This window comes from Fringilla coelebs, assembly GCF_963513975.1.
Source record: "Fringilla coelebs genome assembly, chromosome: 6".
NCBI classification, from domain to species: domain Eukaryota; kingdom Metazoa; phylum Chordata; class Aves; order Passeriformes; family Fringillidae; genus Fringilla; species Fringilla coelebs.
In genome coordinates this window covers 45032942-45051672 of record NC_140034.1, presented here as the reverse complement: position 1 = coordinate 45051672, position 18731 = coordinate 45032942, and the positions used below count along the sequence as shown (strand labels likewise).

General features: G+C 47.1%; 1 protein-coding gene across 2 annotated transcripts in view; it reads left to right on the top strand.

The window, feature by feature from the left end:
• SLC25A22 (solute carrier family 25 member 22) overlaps window positions 1-18731 on the top strand; it is a 51370-nt gene that overhangs the window by 28468 nt on the left and 4171 nt on the right. For both annotated transcript variants that reach the window (XM_084207053.1, XM_084207054.1), the window contains 4 exons: window positions 1886-1941; window positions 7519-7609; window positions 16224-16342; window positions 17931-18114. In XM_084207053.1, coding sequence (XP_084063179.1) covers window positions 1886-1941; window positions 7519-7609; window positions 16224-16342; window positions 17931-18114 — 450 coding nt within the window. The remainder of the gene's footprint in view (window positions 1-1885; window positions 1942-7518; window positions 7610-16223; window positions 16343-17930; window positions 18115-18731) is intronic.

Sequence of the window (18731 nt, the reverse complement as noted above, 5' to 3'; positions counted from 1 at the left end):
TGTATATTTTGAACTGGCCGCTTCTAAGAACAGGAAGGGCTGAGATTTCCTAAGAAAGTTTCCCCTGTTACAGCAGCTGATTCTGGAAATGCTGTGTGCCCATCAATACTAGATTTCCTGATTACACCAATTACCTGGTGTCTGCTGAACACTCAGAAAAGGCAGCAAGTTCCTTTAAAATGTTGGCTCTCTTACTTTAAGATAGCATGCCTTACTTATGCTTGGCTCAAGAGATCTTTGGCATCAGGGGAACCTTTCACTTTAAAAAGACAAAGACACTGGAGGAGTTTTGAGGGATGGAGAGAGCTTGGCTTTTGGTCTGTGCTGACCCAGGTGTGTTATTGTGGAGGTTTCATTTTAGTATCATTTTGGTTGGCTGTTGGCTCCCTTTTTCCAGGGAGAGAAGAAAGCTGGATGCAGCCTTGGGTGCATCTTGTTCTGCTGCAGCTTGAGGAACTTTAAGTGTCATGCAAGCTCTATTCTGATGCAGCAGGGCTGTATGAATATGGTGGGGAGCAGCTCTTCTCACTCCTCTCCCTGCTGCGCCTTGTTCAAAGCAGCATCACTGGCTCAGGGAAAATGTGTTGCCTCCAGCACTGCAGTGTGAGAACTTGATGGGAGGGATAGGAGGAAGGTGCACTGGGATTTGTGGGGCTTGCAGATGAGTTGGAGGGGCTGCTCGGAAGGAGATGAGTATGTGCAAATTGCAGGGCTAGGGTGGAATGTTTGAAAGATGAGATGCCAAAGGATTCAGGGAGTCCCAGCAGAGGGGAAACTCATTGCCATGACTGATAGCAATGCCACATGGGCTCTTCACAAATAACTCTAGAGCAGTCTTTGCCCAGGCGTGGCCATAAAGCCCTCAATAAAGCTCTGTATTTTCTTCTCTTCCACCTCAGCACTACTGCAGAGCTGAGAAGTTTACTCCTTGAGTTGCCAAATCTCTTAAAAATGTATTTGTATTTTCATCAGCCACACTTCTCTTATTACTGCATAAAAGAGCCTTTTATTCCTTAAATTATGTACACATACATGCATGTGCACCTCTCCCTTCCTCTATGGCTACAGCAAGTACCTGTCTCTTCCCAAAGATCCTAAAGGCAGCATCCCAGCTTCATGTGGCTGTGGTCCAGAGAGGGAAACTCTGCCAGGGAATCTATGCAGCCTTCCTGAACTGTGACTTTGAATTTGCTAGGTGTGTGTGTGTCTGTGCCTTCAAAAGCCTTTGAGCCATTCCAGTGCTCTGCAGGGTTTCCCCATTTGTAGTCAATGTGTTTGCAACAAGGAAGGTGACAGATTTCCCCTTGGAGCACGGTACCCTGCCACGCTGTCCTCAGGGCAAGAGCCTGAGTGCTTGCTGCCTGCTGTGGGACTTGATGTGTTAAAAGTGCGTGCTTTAATCTGTGTGGGAGGCCACAGATGACTGAGTGTTCAGGTCATCTCATCCTTGTATGCCTCGTGTCAAGTTTCACAGAATAAGACAAACAAGTTAGCATGGGGGGTTTGGCCCCCCTCATTTTCTTCCAGAGCTAGATTTAAAAATGCATAGATGGGGATCTGCTTGTTAGAGCACTTCATGTGCATTTGCCACAGGGGACCCTAGATAAACAGCCCTTGCAGTGACACTTCTCCCTCTTGTGTTTCTAGAAAGCAGACAGCATGTGCAGGGTGAGCCAGGGGTTTCAAAGCCCCTGTGAATTAGGGATTGAGACTGGACTCAGGCCTCAACAATGGCACATTCAGAGGCTGACGCAGTTCCCATCTCACCTGAGGGATTTGTTGACAGAATGTAAATAGAAACCACTCCAAGAAATTTGCTTTGTTTTTCTCTGCACTCACCCACCTTTGAGGTCCTGTGGTTCATCTCCCTCTGTTCTGTTTGCAGGTCTGACTGCCTCATTAAAACGATTCGGTCGGAAGGCTACTTTGGCATGTACAGAGGTGAGTACAGCTGACTCAGGCACAGCACAGCTTTTGCGTTGGAAGCACTGGTGCGTAAGTAGGAGGAAAAGCTCTGTTCTCTGGCATATAAAGCAATAACCTGGCAATATCCTCGGAGGAGGAACAGTGCAGCTATTTCTAAAATAAACTCCATGCAGGTGTCTATTCAGATGCCTACCGCTGAGGACTCGAGTCCTCCTCAAGACTGTTTTGGTGTTAAACCTTACCACTTAGTGAAGTTCGTCTTTACTAGCAGTTTAAGTGAAGCTGCTGGACTTTGTTTCAGGACTGTATTATGTTTCCCAGCTTGGGCATGGTAGCTTTTGACAGAGGGGCAGTAGCAAACCAGCTCTTGAAGTTCTGTTGTTAATGATTGAATTTTTGTCAAAGTCCTCCACCGGCATGGTCAGGCCTGCTGTCTCAAGCATGCCCAAGTGTCTTGTTTAAGCATTAAGACAAGCTGCAATTAAAAAAAATTAAAATAACCTGCCCTCCAAAAAAACTCCCTTGGGATGGTAAGAAAATCAGAGGCTGGCTCAGGGTGGAGCTTCAGCTGTTTGGTTGTTGTGTGCTGACCTGCTAGAAATCTCTTAGCTCCTTGTCTCAGGCTATTACAGCAGTGAGTTCCTCAGCTGACATTACACTTTTTATAGTTTTAACACAAAATCCCTGTAAGTTTTTTAAGATTTTGAGGGGAGGAGGCCAGCAGGCCAAATCCTGACTTCACTTGTAGCAGAGGAAAACATGGAATACCTCCTTGGCTTGCAGCACGCTCCAGCTGGCTTCATTGACCCTGAGCTCTGGTTCATTTTGTGTCCTGATAGTCACCTGCCTGCATATGCAGTTTTTATCTGGGGTGCTCAGATAGCGTTCTTGATGGCACTCGGTCCTGATAAAGCCTGATTAAAGTCATGCTGCTATGATTAAGTTGAGTCCTTTCTCTTTGTTTTTTCAAGCAGAAGTCCAGAGATGCTGGTGCCTTGCTCTTGGCACATGTAGTGTCTCTTGTAGCTTCTTCCCTGCTCCTAAGGAAACACAGGCATTGTAGCTGGCCAGCCCAGGAGCAGGCACTGGATGTTCAGGCAGCGTCTCTTGCCTAACTTCCTGGTGGGCGTTTCAGGGGAGTGTGGTGGATGGCAGGGATGGATTGGCTGCTTTGCATCAGCTTTCCTGGGAGCAGGCAACAAGACAAATAACCTCAAGGAACCCTGGCAAGCTCCATCTTCAATGCTAGCAGTGACGTGTTCCCCTTTGATTTTTTCCAGAATCTGGCTGCTGCTGTGTTCCTAGCCAGGATTTTGAGCTTGTGTTAACTTTGGCTGTAAATGTGCCCTGGCAGGCTGCTTGGCAGGAGGCAGAAGGAAGAAGCTGTTGGGGGAAACTTACAGGGGAGACTGTAGGACCAAGAATTTTTGTGAGAATCAGGACTTTTGGGAGAGACAGACTAATCCTTTAAGGCTTAGAGTGGTAGAGATGATGTGGATCTCCAGGCCACTTGTCATCCCCAAACAGAAGGGTACAGAGGATTTTGCATACCTCTTTCCTTTCCCAACCTTTCCCTAGTCTGGTCAGCTTGGTCCGTGTCTCTAACTCTGTTCAGGGTGCTAATAGTAGCTTGGAATTACTTCTGACTATTAAATAGGGAGCTGGGTTGGAGAGGCCTTTTTTGAATAGCTCCAGCTCCATCCAGAAAATTACAGATGCATTAGCATGGCCATGGTGCAAATGTGAGTACTCCCAAGAGCAGCAATCCTGGTCTCTGTGCCTCAGTTCTGTGAGCTGACATGAGCAGCCCTTCCCTCCCTCTCAGGGAGAGGGGTTGGTGGTCCATTAAGCTTGTATGAGTACTTTTCTGGAAAGAAAGTAAAGAGATATCTGAGCCTTGCAGGCAGAGAAGGATGGAAATCAGGTGGTAGGATTGGTTCCTGCTCCCTCCAGCTGTCCTAGTTCCCCAGCAGAATTTGCTGAATGACTCACAAGCTCCTATTTGCAGGCTTTAAGCTGAAATTGGGAGGATTATATGTTAATGTGCTAAACTAGCAGCTGCTGCTCCCCATGGAGGAGTCACAAGCACGTCAGTTGTCCCTGCAGATCCTTTGGCCTCTGTCAGAGGACAGAAAGGATTTGTTTGGGCACAGCCATTCCTGCTCTGGGACTTCAGGGCTTCTTCATGTGTGAATCAAATCTCCTCAGTGCAGACAGGAGAGTCACTTGTGTTTGTAGGATGCTTTTCTGCAAATCACCTCTTAAGATATTTGTGTGGGCAAACAGTCTTTGCTTTGTATGAGTAGCCCATAGCAAACTGTGTGATGTGTAAGGCAATCCCAACATTTCTCTTGAGTTCTTCCCCAGAATTTACGGGGATTCTTGGATTTGTTTGGGACAGGAAGAAGAGGAGTTCTGTCATGTTTTTTCCCATAATGTCTGTATAGCAGCGGTGCCTTGATGCTGGATGGTAGCCCTGTTTGTGCTCAAGGAATTGATGGTGTGCAGCCTTAAAACATGATGCCAAGTGAATGAATCCATAGTGCCTGTGGGATCCTGATCCCTATGGGCATCAGTGATAGGGGATCTTGGAGACATGCTCTCTCAGCTTCCTAATGCAATCCAGCCAGAAGCCACCTAAAGATCCCAGCACATGTTCTGAGCAATCCCAGTGCTGTTTGCAGACCAAGTGTTTGGCCAAGCTGGCAGGAGCCAAAGGCCCAGATCAGGCTGAGGAAGTTCCCTTTGCTGTTGGTGACGTTTGGAGGGTGGCTGCACTTCAGCTGCAGTACTGTGGCAGCCTTCCTTGGCCTCTGCTAATAATATCTCCCAGTGCTGCACTGGGGATGACTCAATCTCCCTGTTATGTAGGTTGCTGGTGGTGTATAAGGACTTCTGTGAGAAATCTGTTTTAATAATAAACAAGGCTTAGAGAGGAGAGGGCGCCTTCAAGTTTAGTTGGCAAACAGCTAATTTTGTCCTGGTTGATTTTGTTCTTTGTAGTGCTTCCTTCCTTACTTTCAAAAAGCTTTGTTTTGTAATGATTCCTGTTTATTTTTCCATTCTGTTTGTCTGTCTTTGCTTGTGGTACATATAGCATTGCCTGTAGGCCAAGATTGGCTTTAGTTAGGGAAGTTCCCATTGGTGTGGGCAGAATTGAGATTTTACAAAAAGAAGAAGATGCTGTGGAAAGCATACAGCTAGCAGCTGGAGTATCTAATATCTCCTCCTCCAGTAAATTGAAGCTGTTATGGATTATTCAGGACAGGGATTATCCATTCTCTGCTAAGCAGCTTTACTGAAAATATCAAAGATGTAGGAGAAAACTCAGGTTCATTAACTTTTTCCTGTATGTTGCGTGGTTTTACCCTCTGCTTTTTTTGCAATTGAAAAGAAACTTCTGTGAAAGCCTCTTGGTTCCTGAAGGAGGTCAGAGTGTGGAAGTGTACTTCTTGTGTACCATTCTTACTTGATAGTTTGGAGTTTGTTTGCTTTCTTTCAGTGAACCCTTTGCACTGGCATTAAAAGTAGCAGATTTATGCTTTTTTCCTTTCTCTTCTTGTTTTTCCAAGGAAAGGGTTAGTCATGCTGTGTCAGTGTACAGGTGTTACACTTCATAGCCATTGCGAGTGTCGTTGAAGTTGTTGTCAACTTGGCCTTGGAGGAAACACTTCATGGGTGGCCACTTCCACTTAAGATGAGGCTGTGTGGATTTGCTTTGTAGATCCTGATATGATTGGCACTAAAAGGTGGATGTGGAGCGTGAAGGGTATTTCTGTGTGGCTTCTCTTTGTGTGCAAGAGCCATGGCCAAGGGGACATGATGTGTAGGAAGAATATCAAACTGAAGCAGCACAGTCACTGGTGCCCTTAAAAGTTTGCAAAGAACCAGAAGTGTGAGAGACCTGCCCTGCTCCCTGCTAGTTGATTTGTGTACTGTGAAAGATGATCGCATTTGTTGGATGAAACAAATTACAAGTATGGAATGAATGCATTGCTTTGGCTTGCTACGAGGCAGTGCTACTCTGTATTTTCTGCAAAATCTGAACATGGGAGTTGAAAAGATGTTTTGAGCTGCCCAGCCCTGTGCAGCAAAGGCTGTCTTTTCTTGCTGCAGTTTTCTGAGTGGTGGAGCTGTGTCTTCTGAGCAGAGGATGTAGCACCAAGGATTCCTGTGTCCCACTCCCTGTTATAGTGGTCCCAGAAGTCCCATTGTGACTTTGCTTCCTAATCTGAGGAAAGTCCCCCTAAACTTAGGTCTTTCAGTTCTTGAAGGGAGGGCAGTCCATCCCAAGGAATAAAGGATCTCTAGGTGTGTTTAGCTCTTATAGCTCCTGTCAACTTGGGTTCAAAGGTCCTGAAAATTAATCCCACCAGGTCTTTGGAGCCTAGTGGGGGTACAGGCTTCTCTGGCTGCTTCCCTTTGGAATATGAATCTTTGGAATAAATTGTTTAAATCTCAAAGACAAGCATAAATGCCTGTATTTGTTTGTTCTTACAAAGGTGTTCTAGGCCATTAACCAGTCTCAAGTGTAGCTCCTTTGGAGGGCTTGGAGCTCAGTACATTTCAGTGCAGGTAGGGAGAGCTTGAGGCTGTAGGATTTAAATGGAGGAGAATGTTCTGGAGTGTTAATCTAATGGTGCAAACCTCACTCTGCTGAGAGGTGACTGGCCCTTCCCTCACCCCATTTCCCCTACTGTGTTGCACTGATGTTGCACTAATACCAGTGTTCAGGCCCACAGCAGCCAGCCAGGCCATGCAGGTCTTTCATTGTGACAGGCACAATACAGGGATTTGCTGTTTGTTGCTCCTGACAAAGGGCACTCCAGCGGGTGGGGGATGCAGGGAGCCAAGGCTTGTTTACACCCCAGGTCCCCCAGCAAGCCTTGCCATGGAGCTCAGAGGGGAATTTCTGTGTGCTGCAGCTTGTGGCGGGTGGCTGTTCTGGGGGTGACACCCAGTGGTGACACACAGGGGAAGCCACTTTGCTCTAAGGGCTGGTCTAGAGCTAGTTCTGTGCAGATGAGCCATGTGACTTCAGCCAGCCTCCAGGTCTTTCAGTGGCTCTGCCTTTTCTCAGTTTCTTAGAATTCAAGCTGCTCAGGTGTTTTTTGGGGAGGTAGCAGGGAAGGGATCCATTGAGAAGGCAGGGCAGGGGGGTCTTTTGCTTCTCAGTATCATAAAATATTTGCAAGGGAGTTGGGACTGGTTGTTCAACCATCTTTTACTCTTTTTCTGAAGGTTTGATCTACATCCTTCTGTATTCATAGGAGTGCATCTTTGGATGAGAGACAAGGATGCATGTATACATGGTGGGAGGTAGTAGTGAAGCTGAAGAAATTACAAAATACATATGGCAAATGGAGTAGAAACACATCTGGGGATGTTTTCACAAACTCAAGGTGTTGGGAGGCAAAAACACTTGTTAATTTTCAGTGGTGTTTTGTATTTCTAAATCCCTTTGGTGCACTGGGAGCTCTCCTGCTTCTGCCTGTGGTTTTGTGCAGAAGTTATAACACATTCCAGAAAGATCCAGTTAACAATTCCGTTATTCTCATTATCCAATGGCCTTTTTCTCTTTTCCTTGCCCAGGGGCTGCAGTGAACCTGACTCTAGTGACACCAGAAAAGGCTATCAAACTGGCAGCCAATGACTTCTTCCGGCATCACCTCTCCAAAGATGGGTGAGTAGGGAATTGACCTTCTGCAGTCAGCTTAAAAGACACCGACTGTTGCAGCATGTCTGGTGAGACATCAGGAAAAGGTGGAATGGGATATAGTGCAATGACTGAAATATGAGTTGACCTTGAACAGCTCAGCTGGTGATTACGTGCATGCTAAGGATGCAATGTCTAAAATGGGAAGCATGAAGCACTCCACTGGATGACTGCTCTTTATTCAAGCTTCTAAAAATAGTCCCAGATTTAAGCCAAGGTTAGTAGATCCAGAATGTGTAGTCTAAGTATTTGAGAGGAACCCAATGTCACTGATCATTCCTCAAACAGCTGCTGGGAGGACTCTTGTTCTCAGCATCCTATTGGGTCCTTCTATTCTCCTTCTTGCTCAAAAAGGTATCAAGTCAAGTTCTGTAGACCCCAAACTTAGCACCCCTCTTCTCCTTTTGTACCTTGAAAATAGTTTTAGACAGGTGGTAAATCCGAATTGACTAAGGGCACTTGCAGCAGCTGACCTTCAAATAAATGCTGAAGGAATGAAATTACTGGTTCAGCTTGCTAGTGGAGTTGGGTTCATGTGAATTAAATGTGAGTAAAAGGCATAAGCTGGAGCAGTTGAGAGGAGCTGGATCCTGAATATTTAATGCTGCTTTCACCAAGATGTTTTTCAAATTGCATGGGAAATAGTTGTGCCTCCCATCAGAGAGAGGCCTTTCCCCAGAGGCAGACAAGGGCATTGTCTCCAGTCCTCAGTGACAGTAGCTAAAATGGCAGCCTGCTTGGGATATGATCCCAGCAATTCCCATCAACAGTTATGGGGTGGGGCCTTGGTGAAAATGCAAAGCTCCAGCACAATTACTGGGCTTACCAACTTCCCAAAACATATCACGTCAATCTTGGCTGCTGCAAATCAGTGTCTCAACAACTTCAGTGGAGATTGTGGACTGACACAGATTGAGAATCCATTTTTTCCCTGTACCTTTTCTTTTTTTTTTTTTCTTTTGTTCTGGAGTCCTTTAAAGTAGGAGCTAACATATGTCCGTGTGACTCATCGGCTTACAGCTCTTCGTGATTTCCTGACTCAAGTCTTTGAATAGTGTCTCTTCTGTGCTCTGCTCAGACAGTGGGAGGTAATGATGTCCTCTACCAAGTGGTGTGTCTCATCCCTGCAGCAGACAGCCCAGCACACCTTGGTGTACTGCAGTAAACAGCAGCACAACTCTTTGCCACCACCTACAAAGTGAGGGCTTAGTAGCTTGTACAGACCCTAAAAGGTGCCAAGCTGCTACACCTTGTACTGCCACTAAGGGAACGGTTCCCTGGAAGAAATCAGACTAGCATTGCCACATATTTGACATTCTGGGAGAGCAATCACTGCTGTGATGTTTCACCCATTAAAAGGGGACATGCCTGTCAGTTGATGTCCTGCACCACGAGAGGTAAAGGCTTCCTCAGAGGACCAGTGTGTGTGTGTGTCTGCCTCAGTGCTAGTGCAGCTTTGAACAGGTCTTTGGGTAAGGGGGGGTGCAGCTGTTTCCATGAGCAGCTGAGATTTTCACTCAGACCTCTTCCAGTTTGACTTTTGGGTCGCTGGCTGATGCACACATGACATAGATGATATGCTGAACTTAATTCAGAGTAAAGGAGCTAGATAATTTTTTCAAGAGCAAGACATTCTGTTCTCCTAAATCTTACATACTGATGGGTCTGGCACTACAGTGACCTAGAGCAGGAGCATGATACCACCTGGGTAGTGGGAGGTCTTTGTGTCTCAACACAGAGCTTTTTAGTTCCTTTAGAGAAAAGAGACATTGGGCCACACTTGGGTGACAAGAGCACATAGTAGCATGTGGAGTCAGAGTCACTCATCTTATTTAAGCACTGTGGGGGGCTTGGATGAGTGAAGTCTGGTCAGCTGTGCTCTTGAGGGTAGCCAGTGTGAGCTGGACAGAGAGGCAGAGCCTTGATACTACTGTGGTAGACGATTTAAGGTGTTTCTATGTAGAAATGTCACTGCAAAATATGATGGGAAGAAAAATGCCTTGCAGGTTTGCTGTGCCTGGTGCAGGCTATGAATGTGGGAATGTGGGAGTTTTCTCCCTTGGGATGCTTGTGTCCCATCCTCCCCAGTTGCCTTAGTAAGATGGGACAGGATTAGCAGTGCTGGAATTTAAAGGCCTCTCCTACCCAGGACCCAACAGGGTGCATACCTGCTAGCACATCACAAGGCTGGGCCACCTATTTCACAATTCCAGCCAAAGCCTAGTTATGAACAACAAAGTAGCTTGGGGTTAGAAAGGTGAAGCCTGGAGCTGCCTGGCACATGAATGTGGTTTCATTTCTTGATATATAATTGCATGAGTCAAGGTGTTATGTAGGGCAAAGCACAGTGAGGGGGTTAGGATCAATGTAAGGCTAGATGAGGAAGATCTTGGTTCAGCTCCATCAAAGTCCTTTTTGCACAAGCCAGTCTGTCTGTGTATTTGCATAGATGCTGTCCCCTTAGGTCAGTATCCCAAAGGATGCTCTGACTCAAAGCTGCAGAAGTCTTCTAGACCTGTTTACATTAAATGCCTTTGTGCTAAGCATCTAGCACTTGTCTTGCTTGAAATATGTTGCATGAGTTGGTAATCCTTTTCTTATAAAATATGCATGATCTACCAGTATTTGCTGATTAAAATATGTGGTATTAAAATAGACCTCAATGTGCAAGAGGAGGAAGCACGTGTTGACCAGAGAGAGTGTGGCAAATCCAGCATGACTCAAAGTAGCCTCAAGTTAAACAACAACTTTCAGTGTGCATTAATGTATTTATTTTTATCCTTTGAAAACCTTAGTGTTGAAATTGCTTTTAAACTGCTAGGATAAAAAAATGGCATAAAGCCTATTTTTGAAAGGCCAGACTGAAAACAGCACCTGTGGTGTAGGAAGCGCCTGGCTGCGCATTGCTGGAAGAGTATTTTAGGGATGTTATCAGTACAGGTTTGTGCTAGACTCCCTTTTCCCTGACTCTGCTCTTGGACACTGCTGGAGGTAAAGCATTGGGGCAGCAGGTCCTCACAAGGGATCTCATGCCCTTGTTGGTGCAGCTCTCTCCCTGAGTGTGCAGGTGTGTGTTCCTGCAGCTCTCTCCACCCTGAGGCTAACTCAGGGAGGCACTCCTGCCTGTACCATGCTTTTCCCCTCCTCTTGGTGCAGGGAGCATGTGTGCTTACAGGCTGGGGGACATCATTTCTGCTTCTTTGCCAGTTTCTAGTTCTTTGCCAGTTTCTATTTTGATGTCAAGGCCACTATGACAGCCTACAGCTACAGCTTTTTTGTTTTCTCAAGAGACAAAACTGAGTGAGTCCTTCCAAGCTGTCCTGGTCATTCAGAAATGAAGAAGGCCTGAGTGAGCTGTGTGAGTGCTGCAAACATGCTTGCTATGCTGTGGAGGAGAGGAGGGAGACCAAGATACTGAAAAACCTGAAAAACCCCATGACCATGATTGACAAAGGCAATAAGGTCAAGTGTTTTCCTGTGGTGATTTTGACCTAAGAGCCTCTGCAATTCCCAAGAGAAGAAGGTGGCCCACAGAAGAGTGTCCAGGCAGGTCTTTGTTCCTGTGTCATTCTGTAGGGAAGAGTTTTCACTAGGCCAGGGAAGACAGAATGTGGAGAGAGGGAAACCCCAGGTCTTCAGGCTGTAGGAAATAGATGGGTTTTTGAAGCTGCATGTGTTGAGAGACTCCGTTTCGTGGCTGCTGTTAAAATAGGAGTGGCTTCATTGTCCAGAGCAGAGGATGTGAGGAGTCACCAGGGCTAAGTGAAGTGCTTGACTATGAAGCACTTGGCTATGAAGCTGAGAAGGCAATTAAGATTGATAGTACACCAGCATTTAAAGTACATCATTGATTATTGGGTGCTCAGTGTGTGAGGCCTCTTTGATTGATTTAAATATTGCGGGCTTCTTATATCCTCTTTGAATCTGAGTGTTTAACACTGCATAAAACCAGTTCCTTTAAAGTGTCCTACAAGGTTTCGTGTTTATCTCCAAAGTGTGGAGTGCCAGATAGCTGTTTTGTTGGGCATGTGTTTTCCAGGTTTTGTTCATTTTTTCAGGTTCTTGGTTAAATATTGTGCCTTGGCTGCAATAAAAAGTGTCTCATGCCTTCTTACATAAGCAATTTGTTGCTCATAAAAACTTCCCAGTGTCCCTGGATGAGTTTCCTGCTGCTCTTCTCCAAGGTGCTATTCCATTCCATCCTGTCCTCTTTCATCTTGACCTTTATTTTGTTTGCTGTTCTGAAGCAAAGGCTGGCAATCTGCTGTCTTAGCAGCTCGGATTCCTAGGAAGACCAGCATGACTGACTTAATTCTGCCTCTGCTGATGCTAGCAAATTTTCTTCTGTTCTGCTTCCTCTTGTCTTGTATCTTTGCACAGGGAAGAGAAATAGCCAACTGGTAATCCTGGGACAAGCAAGGTATTTTTCCTTCAGTCTCATGCAGTTGTGGAGACTGGAGCTTGTTGTCCATTGCCTTCCCAGTTGATACATCTCGCTAGGGCTCTTTCCTTCATCTGCTCTTCTTTCAGGCTCTTCTAAAATACTTGGACCATCTCTTCTGTGGCATGAGTTTAAGTATCAATTGCATGGCTTGGATGATCTTTGAGCTGCAGAACACTCTTAGTCAGGCTGTAAAGTGAAACTCTCCATTTAGGAAGAAGGAGTGCTGCTGCTAGTCCTGGCGTTGTATCGCCCTGCACAAGACTGTGCTTGGTCTGTCTTTGGCACTTGTGTGCCCAGGCAGCCTCTCCTGCAGTTATCCACTGGATACTCAGACACTTCTTTAATGTAGGTAGCCCTCATCCAACTCACTGAGACTTGGAATTGGGGAAATCTCTCCTTTCCCCTTGAGAAGGAGACAGGGGCTGATAATGTCACTGTGCCAATTCAGGAACAGCTGTCTGGGGAGAGCTCTTTTATTTAGCACTCAGAGGCCAGGCAGTTGCAGTGGGTTGAAGCTGTTGACATCAAAGGTCGGCCAAAAAGTAAATGCACTTTCAACTGTTAATCTGGAGGGAGATAGAGATGTGCTGTTTAATCACAGAATGCACCCATGGGAGGAGCATTGTCCTTGTCATCATTCCAGGCACATGTCTTGGGATGAAATGTGGGTTGTGTCTGTGTTCAACATGCTCAGTCGTGTTACCCTGTCCATTGTTCACTTCCACGAATGTTCACATTGGAACAAAACACTTGGACTTTCCTGCCAAGGCAAACCTGATGCAGGTACAGAGTCAGCCTGATCTTGACTTAGTCCAAACATGCAACACAGAACTCCTGTACATTCCTGGAATAATGACTTCCAGATCAACATTTAATCTGGCAGTGTTACTTTGAGATGTGTCTGTTCCACATCAGTACTTTATTTGGCTTGTCTGAGGCATTCTTGAGCTGGCACTAGAAGTGAGAGGGAGCTTGTAGTGGGAACTGTATTGCTTTTACATTTCCAGCATCATAGCTCCAGCTTTTCTGAAGTGCAGTTGCAGTAGCTTGTTCCCCCTTGGAAAATTAGGGGTTGGATTAAAGGGAGTGACTGGCAGTTTGTGTGCACATCCCCCTGTGACTGTGGCAGAGAGGGTGCTCTTCCTTTGAAGGACAGCTCCTGTGTGCTGGTCTTCTAATCCATATCAAAGACCCACTATTTAAATTGTTTGGAAGGAACTGGCTCTGTCTGCTTTGAAACTCCTGGGGAGATTTCTGCAACCTCTTGGGCTGACAGACAGAGGCAGAGGTTATTTTATGAGTGAGGAAGGTGATGTCCAAGATGGGGACAGTAGCCTTTTGGGTAGGAATAGAAATGGATTGCTTTGGATGGATGTTTCTTCAGCTCAGAGATTTCCTCTCTGGAAATGTTGTCATCCTGATTCCAGAATGGCTGGTTCTGGTCCCTGCCCAGATCAGGGCAGGGAATGTGGGAAGAATCTACTGTGAATTCCCACATGGTCAAGATTCTGAGAAACTTGAAAAAATCCTACACTGCTCCCATGTGACATCAATATATCAATGCTGTCAGAGATCCTAACTTTGAACTGATTGCTCCCCAAAAGCCTTCCATAAATCTCTAGTTCCTGTTTTTTGACTTTATTTTTCAGCTCTAGTTTGAAACACTTAATTTAAATCAAGCATGCATCTCCTCCCCTTCCTATTTGACATTTTTGACTTGTCACAAATTAATAGTTTGTCAGTAAAAAATGTAGAACAACTGATTTCTGCCAGTGCAGAATTTGAGGCTATTGTGTATGTGTTATATTTAACATTCTCTTGCTGTGATAAAAGATGGTTTCTGCATTTGTAGAACCAGATCTTTGCTGGTATTGCAGCTTTTGAAGTTAGTTGAGATGTGCTGGTTTTTAAACCACTGAGGATAAGGCCAGTGGTGCGTTAAATATTTAAACTCCTTTGTTGTCTAGATATGAACAGTTTTCAAACTTTCCTTTTATGTGCAAACTGGTGAGGTTTTGCAAAGGCAGCTTGACACCTGTATGGCAGCTTTTAAACCTCCTGTCAAAAGATTTGCTTCTCTTAAGCTACTTCTTTTTCTTGGACTCTCCCAGTTCCCAGGATGTGCAAACCAAAAGCTGAAAGCCCTTGTTCTAGATGCTTTTCATGTACCTGTTTGACATCTCTAAATACACCCACATGTGTAAATCCTTCCTTGGGCCATACTGGCATAGCTCCATGGAGTTCAGTCAAGTCATGGCTGACTTTAGTTGGCTGAGATAATGGTCCAAGATGAATATGTAGGCCAAATCTTCCTGATCTCTTGAACTGGTTATCAAAGCAGTCACCCTGGATGAAAGCCAGAAGATATGTACTCCAGTGATGCTCCAGGGCTCTTGCTAAAGTGGGAGATGCTCTGCTGTGCCAAAGAGAGATTCTGGCAGCCAGCTCCTTTGGGTGGTTTGCTTCCTCCCACAGCCAGGCTGGGGATTGTGCAGCTCTGCTGCTGACTGTATCAAGCCTCTCAGAGACTTGTGCTATGCTTCAGGCCACCCAAAAGGCACAAGTTGGCCACCTCCAAGTGGCAGTGGGAACCTCTGGATTTGCACACCCTAGTTCCCCCACACCTCCAGGAAAGCCTGCTGTGCACACTTCAGCACCCGTGTGGGTAGTTCTGTGGGAGGGATTGTTCTTTGCACCTCCTCATTCGTGGGGAAATTTGGAAAGGGGAGACTGAAATATTCCTTCTTTCAGCCTTATAGGAGAGCTCTATATTTAGTCACTGGTAATCTCTGTTGTGGCTCTGTGCCTTTAATCCCCTGCTCTCATATCCTCCCCAGAGAAGATGAGAGGTGGAGAAATCGGCCCAGCTTACGTGGTGGGCCAGCAGGATTACTGTGCATCTGCCCTCCCTTCCCTGTAGGGTTGGCAATGAAACTGCTTTGCTGGCCCACTACCCCACAGCTGTGCAGTGTGTGTGCTTGTGTAACCCCTGGCAGAGGAGTGTGCCTGGGCTGTGCAAGAGAATGGGGAATATCACTGTGGGACTGCTTCTGCCACAGTGTGGGGATGTGCCTTGAGCAGGTTAAGATGAGGTATTGTTGCAGAGCAGGGCCAGGGGAGGTAAAAATGGTACTTGCATTTAAAACAGAAAAAAGAGGAGGCTGTTTCTCTCTGGTTGTGTGATTTATACACACTTCTTTTTTAAACCCTTTTAGAAAAGAGCGGGTCAGGTGTACTTTTTAATCAAGTCCGTGTTTTCTGGTGCCAAGACGTGAGGCAAAAACACATCACTTTCTGAAAATCTTGAGAGGTTTTGCATCCTGAATTCCTTTTTAGCCTTAGCTAGGCTCTTTCATAGCTTTGGAATGGAGGGAACAATGAAATGCTGCATTTTGCTGCATGAGAATGTGTTGCTGATAGCCCCTGCTCTGTAGTGCAGAGAATACACAAATCTTCATTGCTGGAGGTCCATCCCATCCCTTGTCTCTCAGGGAGGACCAGTTTAATGCAAAGGCTATTTGTTCAGGTTTGGAAAACCTGGTAACATGAAACGGCTCCTAACCACAGAGGAACTGCCTCCCTGATTCATATTCACTGTTTATTTACTTTGCTTTTCTCAGAGAACTCCAAAGCGGCAAGGTGAATATTTTCCTTCCTTGTTCCTTGTCTTGTGGTCTGTGTTTGTTGACAATTTTTAAAGAACTAGGCTGGCAGGAGGAAAGCTGCTTATCCCCCTTAATGCTCAGGTCCTCTGCTGCCCTCTGAAGTGATACCCTTTCTAAAAGCTGTGCCCTGACCAGGGGCACCATCAGGCTGGAAGAAGCTGCAGTGCTCCGGCTATGGGTGGAGGGGGCTGTGTGCTCCTGTCTGGGGCTGTTCTGATGGGGCTTGTGGCTTTCCTGAATGTTCTCTTTCTGGGGACAAAATGAGTCTGTTCTCCGGGTCAGGTGGTGCTGGCAGAGATGCCAAGCCAGGGTTGTGCTGAACTGTCAGGCCTAGCAGGTTCTGCTGTCCCCTTGGCTGCCTTTCCTGTAACCCCCGGGGTCAGAGATGTGCCCTGAGCCTTGTACCCAGCTGCCCAAGTGTTATTCCAGCCCATCTCCTCTGATGGACTCTCTCTCTCTTTTCTTTGGGCAGGAAAAAGCTGACACTGCTGAGGGAGATGCTGGCAGGCTGTGGTGCAGGTACCTGCCAGGTGATTGTCACCACTCCCATGGAGATGCTCAAAATCCAGCTGCAGGACGCGGGACGCATTGGTACGTGGACTTTTCTTCCCTGTGCCCTCAGCAGGGAGCGGGGAAGGAGCTGGGACTGGGCTTTCAAGGCAGAGCTGAGAGGATGAGTGGAGAAAACCCTTTTCCCTCCCCCTGCTCTCCCACGTCAGAGATACCACAGATGCAGCACAAGTTTCTCCTCCTCTTCCCAGCTTCCTTCCCCCCACACTTTGCTCAGCTGCTTTGCAGAGGCCCTTGCAGTTCCAAAAGGTGGTGGGTTTTTTGCTCAAAGCAGTAGGCTTGGCAAACGAAACAGCAAATGCTGTTGGTGGATGGAGAGACAGGAGAGATGACTGGGTGGTCAATTTGTGGGTGATTCAAACCTGGTAGATCCTGTGCACCCAAGAAGGGATTAGCATCCTCCAGTGCCTTTCCTGTGCTGCTTCCTCCATCTCCATGTTTTCTGATATCTGTTTTTATTCTCTTCCCTGCTTCCCTGTAGCACCTCCCTAACAGCTTCCCAAGGGGATGTGTTATTTTCAGATGACTTGTCTCCCCTTGTACTCTTTTTTCCTCTCTGACAAAAACAGCAGTTGTCTTGGTTGAAACAGTAAATAAAATTCTCCCAGTGCACTGGATCTGAACGAGAATTGGGATCAGGCTCTTGGGTATGAGCTGGCAGGCAGAGGCAGGAGGGAGTCTGAGCCTTTTGGCTGAAACACTGTGGAGTGTTTCTGGTGAGAGCAGAGACCAGAGAGTCTGGCATGGAGACTCCGGGGGAAAGAGCTGCTTGCTCCTTCCATAGTCTCTTCCAGAGGTCAGTCTGGGCTACGGCCTCACTTCCCAGGAGCCCTGCATGACACTGTTAGATACCATGTACATGGCCCTTCCTGGAAAACGGGCCAATTTGTCCTTTAAGCTCTCATTTGATGCAGCATTCCTGAATAATCACGGATTTACTTTTTCTTTTCTCTCTTCACTGGTTTTACTGCAGACATTATCCTCTTTGTGCGCATTATTTTAAAATGTTGGAAGGATTTAAGCCGTGGTTTGAGGGTTCAGGAGAGGTTTTCGATGCTGTGAACAGCCTGTTCTCTGTGTGTGCTGGGATTTACGTACAGAGTGAAGTGCTCTCCATCTGCTGGCCAAAGGGCCGAAGTGCATCAGTTGGAAAAGTGGGAGGAACCAGGATGTGTTTATAAATGTGACCGAGAAACTCCCCAAGTTAATAATTGCTTTCAGGAGAGGGAGGCAAAGAACAGAACTTGGGAAGCTGTCTCGTTTATGAACATCTTGTTTGTTATACTGGCAGCTGAGGGACGCAGCTGGAAGCAGGGACTGTCCCCTGCTCACAGCAGCTCCTGTTCTGTGCGCTGCAGGGATGGTGTGTGACAGGCTTGGGCAAACCGGCCGGTGGGAGAGTGCTGCCCACAGACAGCCTTGTGGCCTGGCGGCACTGTCCGACTGGGACGGGCTGAGGGAGATGGGTAGACTGGGGGAAAAGCTTGCAGGGCACCTGCCCTGCCTTTGTCTGCGTGTTGTGTTGCTCCTGTGGCTCCGTGCCCGGCCCCGGGCGGCAGGAGGCTGCTGTGGGGCACGGGCAGACCGGTGCTGGCGCTCTGCTCCCCAGCGGCACAGAAGAAGCTCATGGCGGCGCAGGCCCAGCTCTCCTCCTCCCCCGCGGCGGCGGCGGCGGCGGCGGCGGCCGAGCCGGCCGTGGAAAGGCGCCCCACAGCGACCCAGATAACCAGGGAGCTGCTGCGGAGCAAAGGCATCGCCGGACTCTACAAGGGCCTGGGAGCCACGCTGCTAAGGTAGGATGGCGTCAGCTTGAGCACAGGGCACTGGCGTCCCCAGTCTTGGGCCTGAGGCGTCCCATCCCAGGGATGAGCCTGCAAAGGAGGTGTTGGCTTCAGCGGGTGTGGGCTTGGTTTAGCTCATTTTCAGTGCACAGGTTTTGTAAAGAAGGGAAGGTCAGAGAAGTGAGGGAGGGTATCTTTTTGTTCCTGGAAGATTTAATTCTGCTGCTTTCTGTGAAAGGTATTTGTCTGCCTCACAGTCTGTATTTTCACACTGTACATAAGTCCTTGGGAGCTGGCAAAGTAAAACCATCAGCCTGAGACCCCAGGGTGTGGAATGAGAGCTGGCCACAGAGCATGTTGGATGCAAGGACCGGTGCCTACTCTGACCCTCTTTTCCTGGGCTTTCGCAGTGTCACTCTGCTCTAGCTTTAACAAAGGTAGAGCTAAAGCAGCACCCCAGGCGATGGAGGGCAGGATGGAACCTCTCATAATTAACAAAAGTGGTCAAAACAACTGACCTCTGAATGTGCCGGTGTCTTTCGTTTGAGTGTCGAAGAAAAGGGGAGCCCACTGATCCTGCAGGGCTGCATGCCTCCCATGTGCAGTCACTTTTGCCCCACTTGTGCCCC